The sequence below is a fragment of the Equus przewalskii genome, chromosome 19 (genome assembly GCF_037783145.1).
Source record: "Equus przewalskii isolate Varuska chromosome 19, EquPr2, whole genome shotgun sequence".
In the NCBI taxonomy this organism is placed as follows: domain Eukaryota; kingdom Metazoa; phylum Chordata; class Mammalia; order Perissodactyla; family Equidae; genus Equus; species Equus przewalskii.
Genome location: NC_091849.1, coordinates 45667031 through 45693403, shown reverse-complemented (window position 1 = coordinate 45693403; position 26373 = coordinate 45667031). Strand labels below are relative to the sequence as shown.

Genomic DNA, 26373 nt, shown 5'->3' with positions numbered 1-26373 from the left:
AAGACAATAATGGTGGGAAAAGTAGAAATCAGTAGGAAAAGAGGAAGACCAAATATGAGATGGGTTGACTCCATAAAGGAAGCCATAGGCCTGAGTCTACAGAAGCTGAGTAGGGCTGTTGAGGACGAGAAATTGTGGACATCACTCATTCATAGGGTTGCCAGGAGTTGGCGACCACTCCATGGCACATAACAACAAAGACTACACGCCAGACCTACTGAATCGGAAACTCTGAGGGTGGTGCCCTCCATCTGCATTTTAACCAGCCCTCCCGGAGATACTGATGCGCCTCAGGCTTGAGAGTCAGCACCCGAGGGGGGAGTTGTTTGTACCTGCTACAAACTCTTCTCCCACCTTTGCATTAAAGGGGCTCTTCTTAATCCCTTATGCTTGTTTCCAGAATGGCCATGAAGTTTAGACTTAGGAAGCTGGTAACCTGGAGCCTGGACCGCTCAGGCTCGTTGAAACTTTTCCTTCAGTTAACTTCCAGAGCCCTCTTTTGGGGGGCTTGTGCTGATGGGGGGATGGGAACCTCAGCTTTCCTTTGACTTGAACTATCTTGGAACTGTCCTGCTCCCGCCAGATTTTATCTCCTTTGGAAAGAATGTGTACCTAAAAATACTTCTGTAAAATTCTCTTCTACCAGATACTTTCAGTTTGTTAATATATGAATAGTATATAAAATATACTTTAAAACTTAAAAAATATCTGAAAAAGAGCTTTTGGACATCTCTCCTCCTCCCCCCTCCACACACACACAAACTTACATACAATACTGGACAAATACACTTTGCTGCTTTTATTGCCAGATGAAATTTTTATTGAATTTATTAAAGACCTTTCCTTGGAATCAGAGGAGGAGGAAGGTAAATGCCATGAAGTCCTGTTGCCAGGAGGAGTCTTTATTTGAAATCCTTTAACACACAAGACCTTCAAAGAGTAATAGCACTATTGTGTCTGATGAAAAACAAGTACTTGATTCTATTACAAACAACATTTGAGTTTCATTCTGCGTGTCTTGTCTGCAGTAGAAATGAGAGAGGTTCTCTATCTTAGTTATTCATTCAATTATTGGTTCACTCATTCACTTGTGTTGAGAGCCCACATGTGCCAACTGAGTACGTTTCTGGCCCTGGGGCTAGTGCGGTAAATGAGGACCTGCCCGCATGGAGCTTACAGTCTATAGGAAAGACAGGTGATTAGATAAGTGATTCACAAAGAAATGTAATGAACGTTGTCACAGGACACACCAGATATATTCCGAGTACATCCCAGGGTAACAGCACCATAGCGGAGGAAGGAAAACCATTACGGTCACACGTGAGGCTGAAGGCCTTGGTCCTCAGAGGCCTATTCAAAGCAAAGCCAATGAGAACCACTCTAAACTGTGCTGAGCACAGAATGGGAAGTTGTGAGTGGAGGGGGCGCTTCTGCATTTTGGCCAGCATCAGGAGGTGGGTCACTGCCTTCGCCTTCCAGAATGGATGGAGATGATGGTGAGAGTTAAGAAGACCACGCCAGCTGTGCCTCCAATCATCAGGCCCAAGATGCTGCCCTGCATCTGCATGGCCTGACAGTGCTCCCCCGTGTAGAAGAAGGCGTGACCAGAGGTGCACCTGGGGGAACAGGACACAGGGAGAGTGTGGGAGTCATGGATCCTCGAGGGCTTTTCAATGACAAGCACCAACATGGCAATAAAAGCAGGAAGCACTTACTGAGCCATCCACGGGCCTCGCCCCATTCGAAGTGCTTTGTATGAGTCAGTTAAGTGAGTCCTTTGATACCCTTTGAGGTGGTGGTTGTTACCAGGCCGTTCTCATCATCCTCATTTCACAGAAAGGTTAAATAACTTGCTCGAGGTCGCATGGTTAGTAAGTGTTTCACACTTGAAATCTACTCCCGGGAGGTCTGTCTCCAGACCTCTTGGCCACCACGGGCAACGTGCAGAAGAAAGTTTTGGAGCTCTCAAAGACTGTTGCCTGACACTGGCTGGGATTGTAAGCCTCAGGGGAAATTCTCCAGGTAGAGTCTGACTCAGCGCATTAGCTGCAGCTTGAAAATTTCTAGACAATGTCAATTAAAATGTTGCTCTCAGGTGAGCATACTGCCGCCTATCTCGCAAATTGCCCTGAAGTTCACATGAGATAACGAGCACATTGTGTCTATCAGTCGGTTTTTGGCACACAGCAGGCACCTAATGGCCATGCTTTGGCGTTCCTGTTTTTTAAAATGTTACGTGATATAAAGACCAACTAATCTTAGAACCAAGGCACCGAGTGCAGTGTTTCGTCCCTTCCACTGGAACAGTTCTGGCCTTTGTTTCAAACAACGTTCCTAGGGCAGTCTACTCACAGAGCAGAATGAGAGGATCAGAAGTCGAGCCCTCGTTTTACTAATCCTGGAACTATTTTACCTTTAAAGTCCTCATCTTTAGTCTAGGAATTGGCTCCTTAAAAATCAGTGAGTAATAGCAAATCTGTTCAATTTTTTTCTGGCCCAATTCCCTCCAAAGGTAGTTTAATTATATTCTCTAGTCTTACCTTAGAGGAACATGTTCCACAAACTCCAAGCTATCGGTTTGTGGGAGAAGAATAATTTGGCCAAGTAGAGACTGACACATGGGTGGAAAGCCCTGGCCTTCCTTACCCTGGGAAGGATGAAGCCAGTCAGGGAACAACTGAAATCTGCCACCCAAGAACCTATTAGCCAAGAGGTGCAGACCCACAGCTGTGGGTCCCTCAAGAGACAAGGCGGGCATTTTCCAATAAAAAGAACCAGGGCTCTTCGGAAAAGTGATTGATTCCCGGGCTGGGGAAGGGAAAACGAAAAATGAGCCTGGAACATCCTATGGTGCCGGAAAGTAAGATCACGTTCATGAAAGGATGAGTGCATGTCGAAAGTGCACAGGAGTCAATCTGGAAAAACTAAAAAGGCCAAAGCTAGAGCAGTATGAGCAACAAAATAAATAAAGGTCCTACTGAAATATCACCCATAGAATAAAATACACATTTATGCATCCTTAGTGCTATAAATATATAATTGCATGGATAAATGAATGGGGAGGATGGGACAATTATTCTTTATAGAAGCATTTCACTTAATGAACGAAGAGGGGGTCGAAGAAATAGAAAATCACCTTTAGTATGTTACAGTGATTTTGGGAGCAGGATCCAGCGATGGGTGTTGAAATTAGTGGGTGAGGATTTGAGGAAAAGCAAGATGTCTGCATGATCTCCAAGAGTCTCTCCCAAGAAATATGTTAATTAGAGTGAGGAATGGTGACACCTCTTGGACAGGTGATCAAGGTTAGTGTCACCAGTGGTAACAGATATTAACACCAGTTACGCTCACAGGATACACTGAGAAGGGCACATCTCATCTTTGCCATTCTTGCCAAAAATGCACATCCTCGATACAATCACGAGAAAACATCAGCTAAACCCAAACTGAGGAACAGTTTACAAAATTACTGACCAGTACTCTTCAAAAGTGTCAAGGTCAGGAAAGACAAGGAAAGACTGAAGAATTGGAAGAAGCCAAGAAAATGTGAAAACTAAATGTAATGTGGTGTCCTGTATTGGATCCTAGAACAGAAAACAGACGTCTTCTGGAAAAATTGAGGAAATCTCAATAAGATCTGTAGTTTAGCTAATACTATTGTTAATAGTATTTTGTTTAGTTAACGGTCACGTCATGGCTTTGCTAATTGTACTATGGTAAGATGTCAACATTAGGATATGAGAACTCTGTAGCATTTTTGCAACATATCCCTAAATCCAAAATTATTTCAAAATAAAAGTTAAAAAAAGAAGAAACAAAGTGGAAATTGGAAAGAACTCATAAGAAATGTAGATATTCTGAGCCAAATAGAACGGTTCCTCCATCTGCTACTATTCTGTCAACTATAACTGACACTTCTCTCATCACATACATCCTTTCATGAAATATTTTTATGCAACTAGCAAACATTATAAAAAGAACGATTAAACATAGTGAACTGTGCAGACAGACAGGCTTAGATGCAAGTCCTAGCTCTAGTAGTTACCATCTGGGTGATTTTAGACAAATTTCTTAACCTCTCTTAGCTTCAACCTCCTTATGTACTAAATGGGGACAAGAAGGACCCTTATGTCATAGGGTGACTGTGGGGAATAATTTAGATCATGCATGTAACCTTCTCAGGAGAGCCTGTGGCACATGGCAGACAGTCAAAATGTATCATTCTTATTACCAATACTGAAAACATAACTATGATAATAATTAAAAAAAGGAATTAACAGACAACAGAAATAATAATTAATAACTAGTAATAAAATTGGCAGTCAGTGAAGATGGACACTTGGCCCTGAGTCCCACTGTGGCAGGTCATGGAGCATGAAGTCCCTGGGCTAAAAGTTCTGGGTCGTTTGTGAACACTGCAGTGGAGTCAGAAACCCCAACAACATTGAAGATGTTGTTGGCAATGCCCCAGAGGTGGGAAAGGAATAAAAGTCAAGATACAAGAGATTTGGGACTCCTCTGCCCTGGCAGGACTCCTGTTGTGCCCTGACAGCATGAGCCCCCCGATTCAGGGCACAGCTTTGTGGAGTCAAGGACAGCCACGTCCAGCTGACCATCTGATGGGGTCAACATCAGATCACATTATGTTGTTGCCCTAACCTAAGAGCAGTGTCTTTTTTGTCAGTGTTACGCAAATACTGGGCTCACATATGCTGACCACTGCCCGCCTCCCTCTGGCCACAGAGCCTACCTGCAGCTCGCCGTCCCCTTCACGTTCACACAGATGCCTTCATTCTGGCACGGGTTTGGGTCACACGGGTCTCCGAAGTACTGTGGCCAGTTGTGGTCCTCCAGGGAGCCTGTGTTCTCCACTGACCGCTTCTGTCGGCCGGACTGCCCCTGGTCCAGGCTGTCAGGTAGGGCCTTCTCTAACAAGGTCTTTCCAGAACCTTCTTCTGAGGCTTGCTGCTCCTGGCCTTGGAGAATGAGGCCTTGGGGAATCATCCTGCTGTCTTTAGCTTGAACTTCAGTCTGGTTAAGATGGGTGATATCTTGAGGAAAGAGACAAAGGTGGTGAGAAAGAGCTAAGATTAATAGCTGACTACAATTAACTTCCACTTCTGGAGAAAGTTCCCCAGGCCACCTCTGTTCCCCATGGACATCAGCTTTAGTGACGTGGAAAAGTGGTTTTGAATCCAGCTGATTCTCATAATGCTAGCTATTTTTGTTTTTAACGTAGTCCATTCACATTTTTATTTATTTAACTTGAAAAAAGGAGTGTAAAGTAAGCATGAGTAGACTGATTGAAACTCAACTGAAGTCAGTGAACTGTCATATTTGATAAATTATCAAACAAAGGGTGACACTAACATTTTAGTTTCTCCCAAGGATAATTAAAGCAGAGATATGAGTCTTTGAGCAATAGAGTAAAATGCGGTTCTCTTAGAACACATCTTTTTTTTTTAACCTAGTCTTCCCAAAAGATGTCCACCCTCCCTGAATTGTTTAAAAATCAATGTAAAATCGATAGAACATCCAGAACATGAGGTTATTTATTCAGGAAGACCAGCAAGAGTACCTTCAAAGTCCACAAGAAGTATAAGATCATCATTTTTAAGAAAACTCCTCCTGTTTAGCATTTGGTGGGACATGAAACTATTCCAGCCCAAGTCGATGCTTCTAAAACAGTCACAGTCGCTATAGTAGGACCCCACAACGGACGGCCTGTCCCAGATGACGGAGCCATTTATCGCTGCAAAGTTATAGACAACATCAAATCACACTATGTCTTTATACTTCGCTTTCCAGTTTGTCTTAATGAGTTTATAGAGCTTCATTTGCCAGAAAAAAATATGTTGGAAAAAATCAGGTTATTTACTCTTTCTGGAGAATTAAAACTCAGAATTGGGAGCGGGGAGAGGCAGAGAACCACAGCTCTGAATGGTCAGTTGTCCCCTCCTGAGTGACCTCCTCAGTGAAGAGGGACGAACACCAATAGTTTCTTTCTTTTAAGGCTTAAGGATCTTTACCTGGAAAAAAAAAAGTCTGCCCATTCCTTTTTTGATGCAAGTTTGTTTCATGAACATAGGGATGATCAGTAATATTTTAGGAGTTAGTGCATTAGTTCTGCACAGAGCCTAGGAAATTCTGTGTATTTGATCAATGATTGGCAGTATCTATCTTCTCATTTAGACTGAGCTCAGTAAAGGAGGAATTGCCTGATTTGCCTGTATTCGAAGTACCCAGCATAGAGTTTGGCACATTGCAGGTCCTTAAAAGATGCTGGATGAGTGAATTCAGAAAAGAGAAGGAAGCTGACATTGAAAATTTTAACTTAACGCTCCAATGTGACTGGTACTGATACGCCCACGGAGGAAATGTGAGAGGAACATTAATCTCTCTCACACAGAGGAGAATCGCATCTGTTGGCCCTTCCAGGTTGAGGGGCAGATCTTAGAACCACCTACCTGAAGATGTCTGGGACTTGGAGGTAGTGAACACCATGCTTGAGGACATTCTATTCCTGACATCAGCCTCCTGGTCAAGTACTGTTATTATCACTTGTCTGTTTTCCACTGGCCACTCCAGGATAGCGTCATTCTCCCCACTGCACAGGTGAAATGCAAGTCTTATGTAGCCAGAGCTACTGGAGTTTGTTCCATGAGGGTATAAGGTCAACCCAAAACCGTATCCCTCTGAATTGTAGAATCGAGGGCTCAGGAGCCTGTCCCCTTTGACGGTGTTCTGAAGGACCTGGGAGAAATTCCGTACTGTCCAAACCCCTGTGGGGCATGGGGTTTCAGTCAGAGTGATGTCATCCAGGTAAATTCCCCCATTCGAGTTCTGGGGGTCACCTTTTGTGCCCTGGAAAAGGTAGCGAAACTTCTTTTCCTCTCTGAGTGTCACATGGGCAATTTTCCAATTTTGGTCGCTGTCTCCTGAGGACACAGAATAAGGAGAGTGACAACTTTGGCCGACATTTATTGAGCACTTACTATGAACCTGGTACGACGCCACGTGCTTTCCATGAATTAGCTCATGCAGTCCTCCCAGCAGTCCTGGGAGATAGGTACTGTGATAAACTGGGTAAGGGACTTTTCCAAAATCACATGTCTAGTAAGGGAAAATAGCTTAAAAAATGACACATTATGACTTATTTTAAAATTCGTATTCCGATTTAATCATGAATGTGTTTTCCATTATCATTTAATTCCACAGATTCTGGATTTCTACCTGGGTTTGATGGTATTAATGTACTCCATCCCCTAACATTAGCCCTAAATACCCAAGAATTAGGCTGAACCATATAAAATAGTCATTTTGTAAGCCAAAAGCCAAATAATGGCAATTTCACGGAGTCTGACCAATGACTTAATGCCAGAGAGAAATATGGAAGGCCATAGAGAAAATGATAACTTACAAGACCAGCTGGACCTCCCCTACCCAAAACTGACTCAAACCCTAACATCCAAGTTTTTATCTTCCTCATATTATCTGAAATTCTACCAAGTAGGGGCTTCCTCCTCTTTTAAAAAACAAATAATCCAAATAGAGTTACCACCAACCAGATATCCACATTCCAGTGAAATTTAGATCTACTTGCTTTTTCCTGAGACTGAACTGGAAGTAGGAATTTTGAATAAAGAGCCGAGGGAAGAAGTGAGAAGCTTGTCCTAGAACATGGGATCCTGGGCTGGACAGCATAAGAAGCCAGAAAGGAGCCTGTGAGACTGAGGAGAGAAAGCCGCCAGGCCAGAGAAACGGAGAATTCCCCGAGGATCCGCCCCACTTTGATACTGTGCCCGGGGGGAGCCCTAGCATTGGGCTTAGAGAGGTGAAGAAAAATGTGACATCGCCAGAGGGAATCATGCTGCCTAAAATGAATTCACACAGACGAGCGTTCCAGAAGTTTAATCTGAAATACAAGTTGCCAGAGGGCTTTGAAAAGGTCTTTTTTTCCTCTTTCTGCGTGTTGTAACCAGAAATCTACTCACAGAGCTGTACTTTCCCCCAAACTCAAAAGTCCTTTTATCTCCCTTTGCTCTGGGTGATTCTCTCTAAGGACGACTTCAAGAGACAGGTCTAAAATGCTCTGTTCTCCGGGGTAGAGCTGGTTACGGCCTGTGTGGTCAGGGTACATGTACACAGAGGAGAGAGATGGAGAAGGAGACCATGTCTGTAACATACAAACTGATGTAACTGTCATCTCCTGGGGACAGGACCACAGCCAAGTGGAGGACACATGGACTTGAAATGTAATGGGTGCCAGAAAGTCCAGAATAGGGACAGAGATACGAGATTTGAACTATTTACCGAGCAGAGTTATAGATCATAAGAATTCTGAAAAAAGAACAAGAATTACTTTCTTGCTGATGACTAAGTACCCTTTTTTCTTCAGATGGGTTGACCATGAGGTTGGAATGTGGGAACATAGGACAGAGAGGAAGACCTGAGGGGCCATTACCATGTGGGCAGGGCCTCATCTACGAAGTCATTAACAAGGTTGTATTTACATGCTCCCACAGGGCTGCTGTGTACCAGGCAGGCAAGAAACGGTACTGAGATTGTTTAAGACAAAGCTCATCCTTGTTAGTTCAGAATTGTTATTCTTAAGGGTATCCTGGCCTCACTGAAAACGTGCGTGTGTGTGTGTGTACATACATATATTTATGTGCAAACATTTTGCATGTAAGTTTGCATATAAACATATATATATATATATATATATATATACACGTGCACACAGAGACATATTTTGTATGTGAGCATTTTGGTTAAAAGACACATTTTTCAAAAGTTAAAAGCTATTCAAAAACAGTTGCAACTATCTTAAGTTGAATACCACCTGAACACTAAATGTATTCAACTAACCTTTGAGAAAAGTTTCATCGAGAAGTCAGTATCAGAATGTACTACTTTAAAAATCCATTCATATGCCACTTCCAGGGAACTTACAGAGACACACCTTGAATTCTACCGAATTCAAAGCATAAGCAGTGTAAGTAACTAAGACAGCATAAGAAATTTGCTTGGTTGAGTTTATGCTTGTGAGGATAATATTTGAAGCTTTCTATGAAAGTGAGCAGTAATAGCTCCCATCAATATTATTGAGACTCTAATTCATTTTCTCATTAAATATTTACAATCCTAGGTAATAGCAAATTCTCAGCTCTTAAGGGCGCCTAGCTGTCATCCCCCCATTTGATAAAGATGCTCTGTAAATTTCAGCCAGAAAAGGGAACCCCTCGAAACCGTTATCTGTGGCGTCCCCAGGGGGCCCCCAGAGTGGCCTGGGCAGAGACGATCGGGCATCTGTTCTTATGTGTGGCCTCTAAGGAAGGCTCCACCCTTCGAGAGCAGCAGCAGCATCTAGAAGTTGACAAAGAATGCTTCCTTTACTGGGACTCATTTTAACTTGAGAAATTCTTTGTCGAATGGAAAAATAGGAAAGCGTGTCTCTCTTTTCCTAGTTATGAATGAACCACCACCACAGCAAAAGAATGTAAATACTTAGCTTTATAACCCAGGATTTTGATTTACAGCCAGACTACCCTCACATCCTACTGCCTACCTTAGCACTGTAAGATTTCCACGCTCTCTTACAGAAATACATAAAGTATAAGTTAGCAATATATAAACGACGGTAACAAAATTGATTTATACAAATGGCTTATTTCCCATCAACTTCACAAGCAGGCTTCAAGTTACTTCAGTGTATTAAATAAGGCTATTGTTCAGTTTTCTGAAACAGATGCAGAAACACTTATGGTCAAGCTATTTAACCAGTCCCTCTCCAGCAGCATCGATTCCTGCTTCCCTCTTTCCTTCCAACCTCCACTCCTGAGTCAACAATTTTCTCTGTCCTGGCTTTCTCCAAAGTTCTAGAGAAAATTGGACTTGTATATTCTGATTGGCATCTTACAAAAGTATATTTCAACCTCACCTAAACCCTCACTGCTTCTTCTGATTTCTGAGTGGCCAAAACATTCATTGAGTGGTTAAAGCATGCCAGACATTATGCATTTAGAAGAGGAGGATGAGGACGGGAGGTGGAGGACAAGGGAGGAAGAGGAGAAAGAGGAGGCGGCAGAGTGGGAGGAGGTGGCGAAGGACTGAATAGAGGAGGGAAGGAGGAAAAGAGAGCAGGAGGGGAAGGAGGAGAAGGATCAAGATCTCAGGTTTTTAGCCAAACCAGTCCTGGCATCAGTCCCTCCAAGTACCTTGAAAGGTCTTCACCTTGACCAGCTTGCGGACGTTGCCCGTGCCGTCATCCCTCCTGACCCAGACGACGAGTCTATCTGAAGGGCTTCCTGTCATTCTATAGAAAAACTGCAGGCACTGCTCCTTCCTCTTTGGGTAAAGAATCCGAGACTCCAGCAGGGCTGCCTCTTCTGTGGACCCCGAGCTCGTGTTGAGGTGCATGAAGTAGCCGGCACCTACGGAGAGAGCACCCCAAAGTCCCATCTCTGGCTGCCCACACCACAGGGTGCCCTCGACCCCAGCAAAGTGAAATTGTGAACAACAGCCATTATCCAGGCAATGAAGGCTAGACCTCCTCTGGGGAAAATAAAAAGGTTGTTTGTCAGTAAATATTCTGTTTGTCTCCATGGACAGACTCGCTGGCTAAGCCACAGCTCTCCACTGCTTCTTTTGATCATCTTCGTTCCCAAGCTTGCATAATGTATACCTCTGACTTCAGGAGATACGGGCTTCAAGCAAAGTTTGACAGAATTTAGTGTCTGTGAGATGAATTCCATTTTCCTCACTGACATCACTGTTTAAACTAGAGATTCATTCCAAAGAAAAGAGCTGGCCTCCTAGTTGTGTAAGAAACTGGGACCCAAGGTTTAGGAATTGGATTTTAAATATTCCCAATGACAAGGGTTCAGTTTCATCTGTTTCTAGGCTAATAACTGAGTTATTATCAGTGGTAAAGAATCATCTTTACCGTGTCATAAGAAGGGACATTCATGGCATATTAGGGACTAATTGAGGATTTCTCCTGAAAGGGCACTGAAAAAGAGGGCAGAAAGTGTCTCCATTTGTGCCAGAGCTGGGGTTTTCCCAACTCAGATATCTCAAAACTGTCTCCCCCAAAACAAGCAGGTGGCTAAGCAGATATGTTACTTGGAAAACCAGCACGCTTTCCAAAGTCAAGCGCAATGAACAATTTTTGCATATAAAGCAGTCACTTAAACTTGCTCCAGTACTCAGTCTCTTACCAAATGCTCCACTGAAAACATTTCTCAAAGTAAAAATGAAGTGAGCATCTACTACAGTTCTAGATATTGTGGCAATATGCTTCTCGGCCTCACCCTGCCTCACCCATGGGGTGCCTGCCTTCCTTATCGGCAGCAAGCATCAATGTGTAAATAAGCTTTCCACAAAGCTTAAAAACATCACAAGGTTTTAATATTACATCAGGACAAATTATATTATCTTCCATGTTCTTCTAAATGTGTTATGAATTACTGAGTGCTTGGGTTAAAGGAAACGAGCTCACATGGTCTCCAGGTGGTCCTTGCTCAGGAATTCTGTCCAGGTGGACTTGGAATGGGGAAGTCAAGTCCAATAACTCAGGTCTTGGAGTCAGACCTGAATTCTTGCCCTGGCTCTGCCACTAAGTAGGTGTTCATTCATCTCTCTGGGTTTCAAATAGGAGGTATCTTCTATGCTTCAAGCTCTTCAAGTCTGCGCATCTACCTGAACAATACCAGTGCTCTCTAGACAGAGGAAACACCATCCCATTAGATGCCTCCTGTGGAAGAAGCATAATGGCTGGTCAAGTTAACCTGACAAAGCTTTTCTAGATATTTCTTCTAGGGTGTGGTTCTTTCCTTTCCTATTAAGTTGCTAGAACATTGTTCTAGCTGGTTCCTTCCAAATGAAGATCACCTTTCTGTTTAGCTGGAAACTATTATCCTAGCAGCAATCCCACAGGAGAGATTGGACAAGAGGCAAAGATGGAAATTTAGAGAGAACTTCAGGCCTCGATCACCCTTTGGACACTTGGAATTATGTGTTTAATAATCTGCTGTGTGACAGAGACTTTCAAACTTTGCCAAGGCCAGAGGAACAGTGGCAATGTTTTATGACCTCTGACATTCTTCTCCCTGGTGGCTGGCATCTGAGTGACAAACTGGGTTCCTTTTATGAAGGAACTCTAACCATCTCTCACACAGGCACGGACTAAGTGACTTCGTAATAGACCAGTCTTTAAAACGCAATTATAATCTATAACCCCACTGCTTCCAAACAGAGGAGAGATGATTTCAATGACAGGCACATAATAAAAGGATGCTAAAATAGAAATTAAAAAAAAAGGAACCTCTGACAAGAAAGGGAAGATGGAAAAAAATAAGGAGTGAAGCTGCTGGTCTGCAGCAGGAAGCTCTGTACGCACCATCTCCTTCCATCCTCATTGTGAAGCAGCAATATCTTGATGGTCAGAGAGGGTTATAAAAGCAAAGACTTAAAAAGCAACAACAATGAAAACAATTTCTTGTGGTCACATTAGCAAGTAGTGGAGGCAGATTTCAAACCCAGGTCTGTCTGACTTTACGGCTTTTTCACTATACAAACCATATATAGGAGCTGTCTGAAGCTGTGCTATCCAATATGGCGGCTGCAAAACAAATGTGGCTATTGGGCACTTGAACTGTAGCCTGTCCAAACTCAGATGTGGGAGAAGGGTAAAATACGCACCAGATTTCAAATAACTAGTATAAAAAATTGTGGAGTACCTCATTAATAATTTTAACATTGATTACATGTCAAATGTTAATATTTTGGATATAGTGGGTTAAATAAAATATATTTTTTTACATAGCTTATTTATTATACACATATTTTAAATAAAATATAGCTTTTTTACATAGCTATTAGAAAATTTTACATTACATATGTGACTTTCATTATAGTTCTATTGGAGGGCACTGCTCAGGTACACTACCCTTATTTACAAAGTCATGTCTTATCAACCATACGCTGTATCAGTTTTGTCATTGCTTAAGTGCATCTTTCTTTTGCATGCCCAGAACCTGCATGCTTTTTACTGAGTTAATAAATAAGATATGAGAAATGTTCTTTGTCCTTGTTCAAATTTCCAAATTTGATAACTAACATTCCAGGGGAGGCAAAACATGTTGACAGCCATTTCCTAATTGAACCTGGTGAACCAACTCAATCTGTTTACGCTCTACCTTCACCAACCTGTGCATTGTCCCACCAACGTGTGATCCACTTGTTCAGGCTGAGAGCTGTCTTCATGGAGCCAGTCAACATCATCTCTGGTACCCTGAATCATCCCACAGATGTTTGTCTTCTCAAAAGCACAGTGGTCCAAAAGGGTGTGAGTTGTGGCTGCAAATGATATTTTTGTCACCTTGTTAAAAACTTAAGGCATCTCATTTCAAATACCTAATGTCTCAGACCAGTAAAACCTCATTGCTCAGATACAATAGTATCATGAGTCTTTCATTTTCTTGACTTTTTCTCAAATGCAAATCCTATTCTCATCCATTAGATCTGAGACTTGCAAACGCAGATGAAGCCCTACCTACCTCACTGAGTCACATGATGAAAAGAATTATGCTTTGCTATATAAATGCCAACCACGAACCCCTTTAGATCAAGAACAAGGTACCTGTGTACTGGGCCTTGTATTTAGTGGATCTTCAGCACATAAGTACTGAACAGAATTAAACAATGTGTCTCTGAAGACTAGTGGGGTGTTGGTTCACAACCACGGGAGTTTCCCGGGTGCCAACAAGGGGAGGGGAGACTGAAGAAAGAGGCAGACTGCCCCAGATTGGTAGGTGGCAGGTTTCCTAAGCAAGGGAACTTACTTATGAGGCTTTTCATGGGAGCCTCATGGTGAATAGCTCTCCACACCCACCCACTAGAATCTTAAGGCTTTATATGGAGGTCTTAACTGGATTCAGTCACATATACCGTCCAGATGTTGTCAACAACACATTGCTCTCTCAAGGCTGCGTCCTTGAAAATGGCTCCAGCTGTGGGAATGGCGGGCGAAGGTACATTCTAAGGACAGGGGAGGGGTGAGAAGCCTCAGATCGCCTGGGTCTAGCTCAAGGGTTAACTGCTGTTCACATCCTCTTGACGACCTCCTCCAACATGGGGTCATCTTAGAAAACATGCCATCCCAGAGCATTGGGTTACTCTCGGAAAAACTAAACTGGATAAAAAAATTTGCATGGAAAAAAACCTTTCTAGTCTATCACCGACCTCGAGCTTTACATGGTGATGCGTCCTTCCAAAGGAAGCTACAGAAATGAGACAATTACAGCTCCTTACGTTGATCCAATACTTCCACTTTACAAAACACAACCACACATTTGATTTTCATAACCATCCTGTGAGGTGGGTGTTATAATTTTTTCTATTCCAGAGACAGAGAAACTAAGGTTATGTAGTTTCCCATAACTAGAACATGAACGAAGAGGAAAGGAAGCGCACAGGAGATCAGCAAGGCTGGAGGACTCTGTGCGGGGTCTTGTACACCCAATCCTCAGCCCCAGGGGCACTCACTGCAGTTGTACATTCGGTTCAGCCTCTCCAAATCGACGGCACTGAAATCCAGGCGCTGCCCAATGATGGAGTCGAACTCAGGGATTTTTGCCGTGATGGTGGGGACACTTGCATCCTTGTTAAATGAGAAAGGCCCGTAGTGCATCACAGACTCGTAATCATAGGGTGTGTTGAGGTCTGTGATGAAGTTGTCATCGTAGGTGTTAAAGTTGTGCTGGTAACCTGTCAAGGAGAGAATCCACAGGTCCTGTTCAGTCACAGCATTTCCCCTTTGACCAGATTCTCAAGCAGAGATCAAAAAACAAGGAGACAATGTATCTTTGATTTAAATATATTTATATATTTAACACATTTATAATTAGCATAATGTATAAAATTGATGCATATTATTAATTACTATTCACCAATTAATATTATAATGAATTAAGATATAATAGCATATAAAATTATTATAATAAATATTAAAAATATATATTATAATTAATATATAAATATATACATGTTATATATTTTTAATATATGTATATATTTAAATCAAAGATCATTAAATTTCTGGGTGAATGTGTATGTGTACGGTTTTCAGAAAGAGAAGGTAAAATGTCGAAGTGGAGGCAGGTATTCCAACTGGCAAGAATTTTTGAATTCAGGAAAATATCCAGGAGTGATACACCTTGCTAATAGCCAAGTACCTCAGCCGGCTCTGTACCTGGCCAGTCCTTCCACAGGTTAGAAAAAGGAAATCTGAGGGGCAGAGGGAAAGGTAAGCAGCTGGCAAGAAAGGGGCATCTTGTCCATCAAGGCTCACATCCTTCTGTTCCAGAAATAGCCTCATGGAGAGAAGAATAAAATAGGAAGAAAACAATTTATTTTCCTATCAAAATAGAAAAGGAAACTATTTTCACAAGATTAGTGCAAGTGAGATAACATGTACTGCAAAGTGCAAGGCTGAAATGAGAAACCGATGGGCTCTTCTTTTCGCCTACTAGCCACCAGGCATCGACTGCTTCAGCTGCAGTCATGGGAGGTTCACAGATTTTTAATTTCCTTCTAGAGCAGTGGTTGGAAAACTGAATGAGAATGTTCATATCTCTTCCAATAATAACTTTCCGTCCTCGTGATCTTCTCCTTCTCTAGTTCCCCTTCAGTTGTTTTTATCAATTAGAAGAAAATATGCCACCGGCCAGGTGGCACAATGGTTAAGCGCGCACGTTCCACTCCTCGGCGGCCCAGGGTTAGCCGGTTCAGATCCCGGGAGCGGACATGGAACCCCTTGGCAAAAGCCATGCTGTGGTAGGTGCCCCACATATCAAGTAGAGGAAGATGGGCACAGATGTTAGCTCAGGGCCAGTCTTCCTCAGCAAAAAGAGGAGGATTGGCAGTAGTTAGCTCAGGGCTAATCTTCCTCAAAAAAAAAATTTAAAAAAATAAAAATTAAAAAGATGAAAATATAATCGTCTACCAAAGGCTTTCATACAGGTACATTTAGGACTGAAGAAGCGTGGCGCAACCTGGGGGATGGTCCAGCAGGTGCGGGAGGGAGTCTCCAAATGCTTTTGGAAAAGCCAATGAACCTCTTTGAGCAAGACTTTGCTTTAACTATAAAACGAAAATACTCATATTTCATCCTCCCAACTCACAGGGATTGTATGCAGACTATGGGATCAAAGCATTTTCAAAGGTGGGACAGGACTGAAAGAAATAAATGACCCAAACAGGGAAGGGGGAAAGCGACTCCTTCCAGAACATTTTGTCCTAGGATGTCATTTGAGGAGCAGATTTATAAAGAGCATCACGGTGGTATGAGGACTAGGGCTTGGGTCTGAGGTCTCCTGGTGACTCTTGGCGGCACCTTAAGCAAAGCACTTTCAACTCACTGGATGTGTTTTCTTTAACTTTCAAGAGAATCAAGTTAGAATAGATTATTTTATTCTTTATTATTCAAGGATTCTTATCAGAGTGCTTTACCAAATTAATGCTTTGAATGATTTTTAAAAACGTATTCATTTTTGTGCTTAATTTGTTGTGCTTAATCTCTACTGGGAGCTGTGCCAGGTGGGCGGCGGCCCCTGGCCATGAACAGGACAGGCAAGGTCCTGCCTTCAGGAAACTCGCAGCTGAGAGCCTTGAAGAGGGAGCGGTCTTGTAAACCAGAGGTCTGTCGGCAAACCCGTTGTGTAAAGGGTCAGAAAGAGAATACTTTTGGCTTTGCAAGCCATATGGTTTCTGTCACAGCTATTCAACTCTGCCACGTAGCACAAAAGCTGTCATAGGCAATGCATGAACAAAGAGACGCGGCTGTGCTCCCGTAACACTTTATTTACAAAACCAAGTGGATGTGGCCCATGGGCTAGAGTTGCAGACCCCTGCTAGACTTCAGAAGTTGAGTTTTTCTTTAGTGGAGAGAAACAGATGCAGAAAACACAATTCCAACTTAAGAAACGGAGATGGATTTGGGGAGAGAACTACATAGCCAGTACAGTGTGTTCGTAAGTTAAGCAACAAGATTGCCATCAACTGAAGATCAGATGCAATACAAGTCATAAATTACCCTGAGCAATAATACTGCCCTTGATTATGATTTTATTGTATTTGATGTCCCACTTGAGAACCATTCTCCAGCGAGTGCAGGCAATTTAGATATATGGAATTACACCTGATGAAAATATAGATAGGTGATGAGCAAACGTGTTGAGTAGCCCATGCTCGACCCAGGACTCAGCAAGTCTGCAAACTACCCTGGCAAACGTGTCAGCTCCCTCCGAGAAAGGGAACTTCATTTGGCCTAAAACCATCCAAAAAGCACTAAGCATTAGGCTCTGCAAGACTTAAAAATGTGAATATTTTCTGCTTCCCTGTGTAATTTTCAGCAGAGTCAAGTACAGGTGCAGGAAGGTAAGAAATTCAGGCCTCTAAACAAATACAGAAAAAGTCTAATAGTGCCTTGAGTCTCACAAACAGAGACTCTTTTGGTCTTTGACCTATGACCTCCCACTCCCCTACCTCTCTACACAGACCCAGTTATTACCCCGGGAGAGAAATACATTAAATTTGATCTGTTATTTCATATCTGGGTAAATTTCATATCTGGGAGGCAAAAAAGAATATGACTCGGCCTCTAGCTCCATGGTTGAGGGGTGGATGGGTGGAAGTGTGTGTGCGGATCCAGTCCTGCTGACATATTAGGCTTTTACAAACCACACAGTTTCCCTCCTTCCGTCAGCACTCCCATTCATAGAAATACCAGAAGATGAGGTACTGGGAGAGACACACATTGAGAAACCTTACAGGTGATTTTGATACGATTGGCCATCCCCACCCCCACCTCACGTGAGAACCATTCACCCACTTCACTCCAACATGAGCTAGTTCTGGCGGAAGTCTTTTGGGCATTCATATTTAATTTTAAACTATGGCCAGTTCTTCCAAGTCCCTAAAAATAAAGTTGTTAGAGATGCCCTGCACTATGTGAACCCACACATGAAATTGGGATCTAAATAAAACAGGCAGTTACTTGCCTTATGAAAATCATGTGTGGTAATAGTTAAGGCATTTTTAATCCATTAAAGTTTCATTAATCTATTACTGCCAAAAATAATGCTTTTCCACTCCCTCAACTAATTCCTAATTAAAATTCAGGTGTCTTCAGAAACACAGCATTGACTTTTTCTCTCACTGGAAACTACTCAATAAATAATGTTTTAGCGTACTCAAAGCCACTCTACTTAGTTGTCTCAAACCATTAAGGATGGCAGTGTCCAAAGAAGTCTAACAAAATGAAAGAACGCCGAAATTGTTAGAATAACGTTACTGCATAATAATATGTGAAATAAAACTGTGTCATCATTTGCGTAGCATGGGCTGCGGGCAGAGGAAGAGAGGTGCTCAGGAAGGAGAATGAAAAGACCAGCACATTTTGATTAACTAGAATTCAGACTACTAGCCAGAATTAACATAATTAGGGGTACAATTTCAGATAGAAGTATTCATTTTTGTTGTTTTTTTTTGTTTTATTTTTAACACCTATCATTGACCTGGTAAAGCACCAAAAAAGTTCTTGAGTGTGTTTTAGCGTCATCACACAGTCGACTAAACCTCATGCAGTCTCCTACAGCTAGATGGGGTTTCACATCCAGAAAAATGACCCCGACATCCTCAGAGACCTAATGCACTTTACTAATTCAGATGGGAAAATAGACAGCATTTTAGACAGATTTTCGACGAAAACACTGAAACAAAGTAAAAACTTCTCATTAACTTTCAGTTAACTCCCACATTGAGTTAACCAACATACAGCATTCCCTGAGACTCTTATCTGGGATTGGTTATGATCGGATCAGTACAGTCCACAGGAGAAGCCAACAAATTGCATCCAGCAAAGTGTGTGTTCCCACTGGAGAAGCTGAAGCTCCCATCCACACACAGATATGGCCAGGTCATCCCAGGGTTGTCTCAGATAAAGATAATAGCAAATCCCACCCAACCACCTTGGTTTCATACACACCTGAAATAATTTCATCCCACCAGATGTTCACATAATCATCCCGGTCAGTCCTTGACTGCTCATGGTAAAATCCCAAAGCATGCAAGATCTCATGTTCGATGATGGCTTTATAGCCACATCCCTGGCCAATGGAAATGTTCTGTCCCACGTGTTGGTCGCCAACCTCAGACCAGCACCTTTAGAAAGGAGAAGAGGGAAATTTTCTCCTACAGAATTCTTAAGTGGCTGTAATTCACAGGATTCCAGAACACAAAATTTGAAGGGAATTAGATTTGATTTAAAAAAGAAATTATCAATAGGCATTCTCATAAGCAAATGGCTCAACATAAAGGATTGGGTAAATAAGCAACATTCCCTGGAGGGAATGTCATGCAGGCTTTAAAAGTGACGGTTCATCATAAAGGTGGTACGTGTACTCAGAGGCAAAGTAATCCTAATAACACATCAGGTGAAAGATGTAAAAATTGGCATTCTTCCTCACCTTCGCAAAATCATAGGGCATTCCAAAGAATAACGCTATTGCTTTTATACTACAATATTAAGTTTTCTCTGAGCGGTGGCTGTGGTTGATTTAAATTTTCTCCTTTATACCTGAATGAATTTCCAAATTTCCTTTAATGAGCAGGTGTACATTTTAGGATCATGAAAAAGAACATCATTAAAAAAGCAAGTTAATCCAGCCCATTTATTTGATGTAAGCCGATCTGTAGCATGATGACAGCACAGAGCAGGCTGCCTAACTCATTTCTGAAGGGCTCCAGGCCAGGAGGACCCATAACCTCCCTCAGGAAGCAGTGGACTCGGACACTGCTGGCAGAGATTGAATTCCTCATGGTGTAAACTCTTGCCCTCTTTTCCCCAATTATTTTTGTCTTTTCTCATAAATTCAGTTTTCCACCTCTATTAGCAAACCTGAAGGTTTCTGCAGATTGTCCCCTTACCTGCTTTAAGTTGTGGAATAAGCATCGATACTCTAACCCATGCTCCGCAGGATGAGCGATTTGCTGTTAGTTTGAAATGCGACCAAGGGATTGCAAGTTCCTTGGTAAAAATCGCGTTGTCTTATCTACCATTGTTTCTCGAGATTGCTAACATCACATGCTAATGGATTTGATTTCTACTCAAAGATAAATCTTAATTATTTGCTAACAACTTTATTAAGATATAATTTACATATCATAACATTCATCAATTTTAAGTATACAACTCAACAATCTTTAGTAAATTTGCTGAGTTGTGCAGACATCACGGTGAACTCCTGCCTCTCTGACAGTAGCATTTTATTACCAAACCAGAGTTTACTCTGCAAAATATTCATAATCCAGAGGGAGCATTTATTATTTATCGTTTTTTTTTAACATCCCTCCCCAACAAAAAGGTGTAAGTTGCAAAAAATACCATAACTGTGCCACTCTGTGAATCTTCCACCTTGTCTTCCTGAAAGAGCTCAGCTCACCTCCAGCTTCGGGGACCAGGGCCCTGAAGGGTCTGGGGTATTCTGGTCCAGTCCCCTCCCTAGAACTTCTTCTTCCTTCTCCCCTCCCCAAACTTAAATGTAACAGAGACACCTCCCTGCCAAGGCAATATGAGTCCCCCAGATTCAGTTTTACAGAGAATGTCCCTCACAGCTGGCCCACCCTTTCCTCGGGTACCTGGAGACTGAGTTACAAACTGAAAAGAAACCAAGAGAATTTTACTGGAAAAGGGAGAACTTTTGTAAAGTGAGCAGATTGACTTTGTTTTATTTTTGAGAGAAACAAATTGTCTCTGTTTGTGCAAAAAAAAAGGGGGCGTAGTTAAAGAATGGAAATAAAAGTGTTAAGAAAATGAATATTTTTCCTGAAATTTTCAATAAATAATTAGAGGTTTTGGGACTTTCTGGAAGCTCGGAGGTCGCCAAAGGACAGTATGAAGAAGTCAAAAGCAGAGGACCTCCAAAATCTGTGTTCTTGGCAAGGCCTGAGGTATACTTTACATGCTTTTTTCTTCACATAAGAAGAAACTATCCAAATATTATTGGTTACCTCCATTTATGCGGCCGACAAGAACCTCAAACAATAAACCACATGTCTAGGAACAAATTCACTGTTCTAACCCAAAAGTGGTTCCTCCAGCAATATTCCCAAACTGGGTGAAGGAAGTTACCACTCACCAGTCCTCCAAATCAAAAATCTTCGAGACATCCCGGATTCCTCTCTCTTTCTAATCCCTCACATCAACTAATCACCAGGTTCCGATAAGACCGCCTCCTTACAAATTTCTCAAATGCATTCCCTCTTCTTTATTTCAACTGCCTCTTCTTCAGGGTAGGTCCCTTTCATTTCTCTCCTGGAGGACTAGAACGTCCTTTAATTGGTCTCCTGCCTCAACTTCAGTTCTTTATTCACTATTGCTAGAGTAATCTTTCTAAAATGGAAACCTGAACATATAATGAATCTTGCACAAAACAGTAGCTTCTCTTACGCATGGCTCTCTATTGCCAGGCTCCTGTTTATCATGCTGGCTCATTCTCACCGTTCTGCACCTCACATGCAAAGCTTCAGACTTTCCAAACTTAACGGATTCTCCAAGTAAGCCAGATTTCCATTCATGTTTGCTGTCTTCTCTCCTTTTTCTTCTTCCCTTTCTCTCTTCTTCTTCCTCCCCCCTTTTCCCCTGCTCTCACTCTCTTCCCACCCCCCATTTGTCCTTTCCTCTCTGCTGCCACTATGTCCTCTCCCTTCTTCATCTCTCTAACACCCAGGTTGGCTCCCCCTGATGCTTCACCTCACACTAGTAGGTATTCATAAATTTCTTTTTTAATAAAAACACAAGCTAAGAAAACAACTAAGGTAAGCAAGGTACTTAACTTGTATCTAAGTAGCCATCAGAATTTTACTTTTTTTTAGTGCTAATTGCCGCATACTTCTTCTTAAGAGCCTGAGTCATATGCTAACTTCCTTCGGCATCTGTTATCCATCCATGATTTGCAAAAACCCCACCGTGGGAGCTAAACCCCCAAATCCAGGCGACACCTAGAGGCAGTGATGGGAACTACAGTGTGAGGAAACTCCCGGAGCAGCTTGAAGACACAGAGTCAGGGAAGACGGTAGCTTCACTTTCCAACCTTATCAGCCCAGGTTAGTTGACATAAACCCCACTGGAAAAAGGGCTTCTTCCTTGATACACCATTTATTTCTTCTTAGAAATAAATAACTATGAAGAGCAAATTTACATCCAGAAATTTTTAAAGAGGTCCAGCCAACCAAGTACCATAATTTAAAATGGTACCATTAAAAACAGGATAATTTATACTTTAATAAACCTGACTTTAAAAAGGCGCCATAATTTAAAATATGACCTAAGCCTAGAAAAAGACTTGGGATAAATCTCCCTGAGGCCCAGAGTTATCCAAACAACTCATTCTCTACATAATACATTAAAAATGTTATGTAATTTAAAAATCCACAGTGAAAGATTTGATTTTGCTTTCAGTTTCTTTCCAATTTCTTCTTTTAGCTGTTGAAAGAGATGTGTCACTTTTTATAAACCAAAGGATGCATGACTTTCACACTCTGTAAAAGTTCATACTTACCCGCTAAACTGCTGAAAGATGATATATGAGCTCTCTCCTTCATAGGGCTTGAAATCCACACAGGACTTAAGGCGGAACATTTCAAAGGCATAGAGAATGGCTCCTTTGGCATTCAGGTCTGCAGAAATCAGCAAAAATATCAACGAGCATTCTTTATGTCTTGGATAATATACATAACATAGTTTAGAGAAAATCATGCCATGACATAAAACCCACAGAGGCCCATTATAGATTTTTTCGGTAGTAAATAGATTCCTTGAAAACTAAAACTGAAAAATTAGTTGTGGATATAAACATTAAGTGCATACTTTAAATATATAATGCAAATATAACAACAAAATAAGAAGACGTGTGTGTGTGTGTATAGGTGAATAAAATCATAAAATAATTTCCCACTTTCTCCCTTTCCTATTTCCCCATTCAAGCAGGGATTCTCAGCGCATTGCCTCAGGAGAGTCGCATGGCAGAGCAGAAGACAGAAATGACTGCAAGTCACTTCTGTCATCTGGATGAACTGATGAAGTACCTTGGAGAGCAGCGATGCAAATGGCGTTCCTTTACCCCAGTCTAAAAAGGCATCCCCTCTTGCCGGAGGGAGAGAGCAGAGCTTAGAGAGGTTTGTGGGTTCTGAAAGCATAAGTCCATATGGTATTTAACCCTGCTTCCCTACAAGACCCCTGGGGAGATGGCAAAGCTAGACAGACAGCCTTAGAATAGACTTCTGTAACCCAAGTTTGGAACCAAAGCAGCAGAAGCCTAATGGACTTGAAGGGGCAAGAATAACAGATGCCTTCTCGCAACCTGTGTGGACCAATGACCAAAGATCAAATGTCTTTTCTTTCACCTAACGTGCACACACCTCGGTGTTGCGTAAGACAAGGATGGGTGCAGAAGAAAGGTACTCCAGAGGAACAGAGAGTATGTTTTACTTTGCGTGTGTGCCTATTTTTTTCTTCCGTCGACTCATCGAAGGTAGGTCTCTAAGTTAAAAATCAAGCTAAGTTACACAAAATTAAATTACATTTCTGGCACATTTGATTTTGTGCAATCTCTCAAAGAGTTTACAATTCTTGGGAGTTTACCAAGAATTTACGAGTCCTTATCTCATATTTTCCTGGCCCTTATTTCATTTGATAAACTACCAAGTTGGAGATTCCACAGTTCAGATGTCGTAAGATCATAGCAAGGTCACTAAAGAAATAGTCATTGGAATAATCCGTAAGTTAATTGTGGAAACAGCAGAGATAACAACAGTAAGTAGTCCAATAAACTTACTAAGGGATTTTCATGGACTTTTACCTATTCTTATTTAGTGATATCTGTAATAGAAGGTATATACACAAGACAGCTTGGTCATCACAAAAGCGTAAGAAAAAAAAGTTTGATTATACTAAAGTCTAACTGTCTATAAGATTCGGTTGCTTTTGCTATCCTCAAGCCAAATGGTGGGAGTTCCAAAAGTGGTTAATTTTAGAATCACATCTCTTCTGCCCTCCCCACACCTGAATAACTCGTAAAGAGGGAACTAAGCAACTCTGTAACAATTTTGTAGAAACTCTTCCAACATCATTCAAATGGAAAAAAAAAAAAAAAAAACGGAAAAGAAGCCCACTTGAAGCCTCCTTATTCACCATGAAGCCAACCTCGGGAAGCCACGCTTGATGTTTTGTGCGCTGTCTTTACACAGGTGATCTGCTCCACTTAGGACGCTGCTGGCTCTTTAAGAGGAAGGAGCCTATCTTTTGCCTCACTGTATTCCTAGGTCCTAGTTCTTTACTCTGCCCTGACATAGTTAAGTGTTACATAGCTCTATCTCGAACAATCATGTTAGTTTGGAAAACCACTAGCCCTCTTTCACCCTGGATCAAATAACATGAGAAGAGTTAACTTCAGACACCGATGACTCTACATGTTGGAGGACGAGCACAGGAAGGCTAACTCTACTCAGTTTAAGAGTCCCTTGAGAGAGTTTTTGATTCTGATAATAGCAGAGGACCTTGAATCTGACTAATCCCCCCACAGATAACATTTATCAACTTTGGGAAAAATCAAGAAAATAAACTCTTTGAATGCCTAAAACAGGGAGAAACTGGAGGAGTGTTTATTCTTGACAGAAGGAAATTTCATTGGTTAAGATTCACATCTATACAGCTTTTTGCATGAGGGCATTCCCCAATCCTTTCAGCACAAGGAAGAGAGAACTCAAGCATAAACCTACAGGTGTATTTGCTTGGCATATCAGAGGGAAGAGTTTGGGACTGCCTGAATGGCTGAAAATCAAGGGAGGAAACCTGGAAAGGAGAGAGCTACGAATGACTAGGGAGGCGAGGGCTAGTGGTTCCAAAATCTGTGTATAAACACCTCTCCAATCTTTTGTCTGACTCATGAACATTGCCTGAATGGGAGAAGACTCCAAGGAACTTAGTGGAAAGTAGTGGGGGGAAGGCCGATTAAATTGAAGAGATGTCTCAGCTGCTGCCCACCGTCGTGGAGAGAATTTGAAGCTGGAGTCATGTCAATTAGAAGGGCTGGGAAAATTCTTGGGTGTCTTATTGAAATCCAGAGAAGCCATGTCTTAAAAGTAAAGACTATGTCCCAGCACAAATGGATTTTCTTTGAACTAAGGACAAAATCAAAACAAACCCTTTATAAATCCAGGAGGACCAGACAGTAATTTAACTGCTCTGACAAAAGTTAACACTATTCAGAGAAAAACAGAATGCAGAGTGTCTACAATGTGATATCTACGATGACTAATATATAGCCGAAAATTACTGAATCTGTGAAGAAACAGAAAAGTGTGATCCATAAACAACATCAAAAGCAGACAATAGAAAGAGAAACAGACCCGAAGATGACCCACGTGTCATAAATAGCTGACAAGGATTTTAAAGCGTTATACATTTGTTCAAGGATTTAAAGAAAAAAAGACGAACAGTCAAAGAATCTCTGCAGAAAAATGGAAATTATATAAAAGAACTAAAAGAAAATTCTATCAGTATTATATCCAAAATCAAAAATTCACTGGATGAGTTTAATAACAGACTAGAGATGGTAAAAGAGTCAGAGAGAAAAATATTGAGAGAAATGAAGAGAGCTTTAGTGACCAATGGAAAAAATACCAAGCAGTCTGACAGCTGTGCAATTAGACTCTGAGGGACAGGAGAGGCACAGAAAAAATATTTGAGGAAATAATGGCCTAAGATTTCTCAGATTTAGTTACTTAAAAAAGTCACTGTAAGGTCTAAGAAGCTTGGTGAACTCAGGCAGGATAAATATAAAGAAAATTAACAGGCATATCAAAGTCAAAATATTAAAAAAACAAAGAGAAAGAGAAAATATTGAGAGCAGGCGGAGAAAAACAGACACATGACATACAGGGGAACAACAATATTAAAGATAGCTAATCTCTTGTTAGAAAACACCAGAAACCAGAGACAATGTAATTGGGGCAAAATATTTGCAAAATACATATCCAAAAAAAGACTTATATCCAGAATATGTAAAGAACTCTTACAACTCAATAATAAATACACAAATGACTTGATTTTTAAAATGAGTAAACTATTTAAACAAATACTTCACAAGAGAAGATACACAAAGGACCAATTAAAAATGAAAAAGAGTCAGCATCATTAGTCAACATGGAAATGCAAATGAAAGCCACAATAAAATACCACTACAGGTCCACCAGAATGGCTAAAATTAAAAAGAATGACACCAAATGTTGGCAAGGATGTGGAGTAAA

At 41.5% G+C, this 26373-nt stretch overlaps 1 protein-coding gene across 1 annotated transcript in view; it reads right to left on the bottom strand.

Moving 5' to 3' along the window:
- Positions 1-797: 797 nt before the first annotated feature.
- MEP1A (meprin A subunit alpha) overlaps positions 798-26373 on the bottom strand; it is a 33617-nt gene continuing 8041 nt past the window's right edge. Inside the window, 9 exon segments of the mRNA XM_070586159.1 lie at positions 798-1616; positions 4751-5051; positions 5579-5752; positions 6468-6938; positions 10221-10436; positions 13213-13362; positions 14551-14772; positions 19052-19227; positions 22626-22743. Coding sequence (XP_070442260.1) covers positions 1460-1616; positions 4751-5051; positions 5579-5752; positions 6468-6938; positions 10221-10436; positions 13213-13362; positions 14551-14772; positions 19052-19227; positions 22626-22743 — 1985 coding nt within the window. The 3' untranslated portion in view covers positions 798-1459.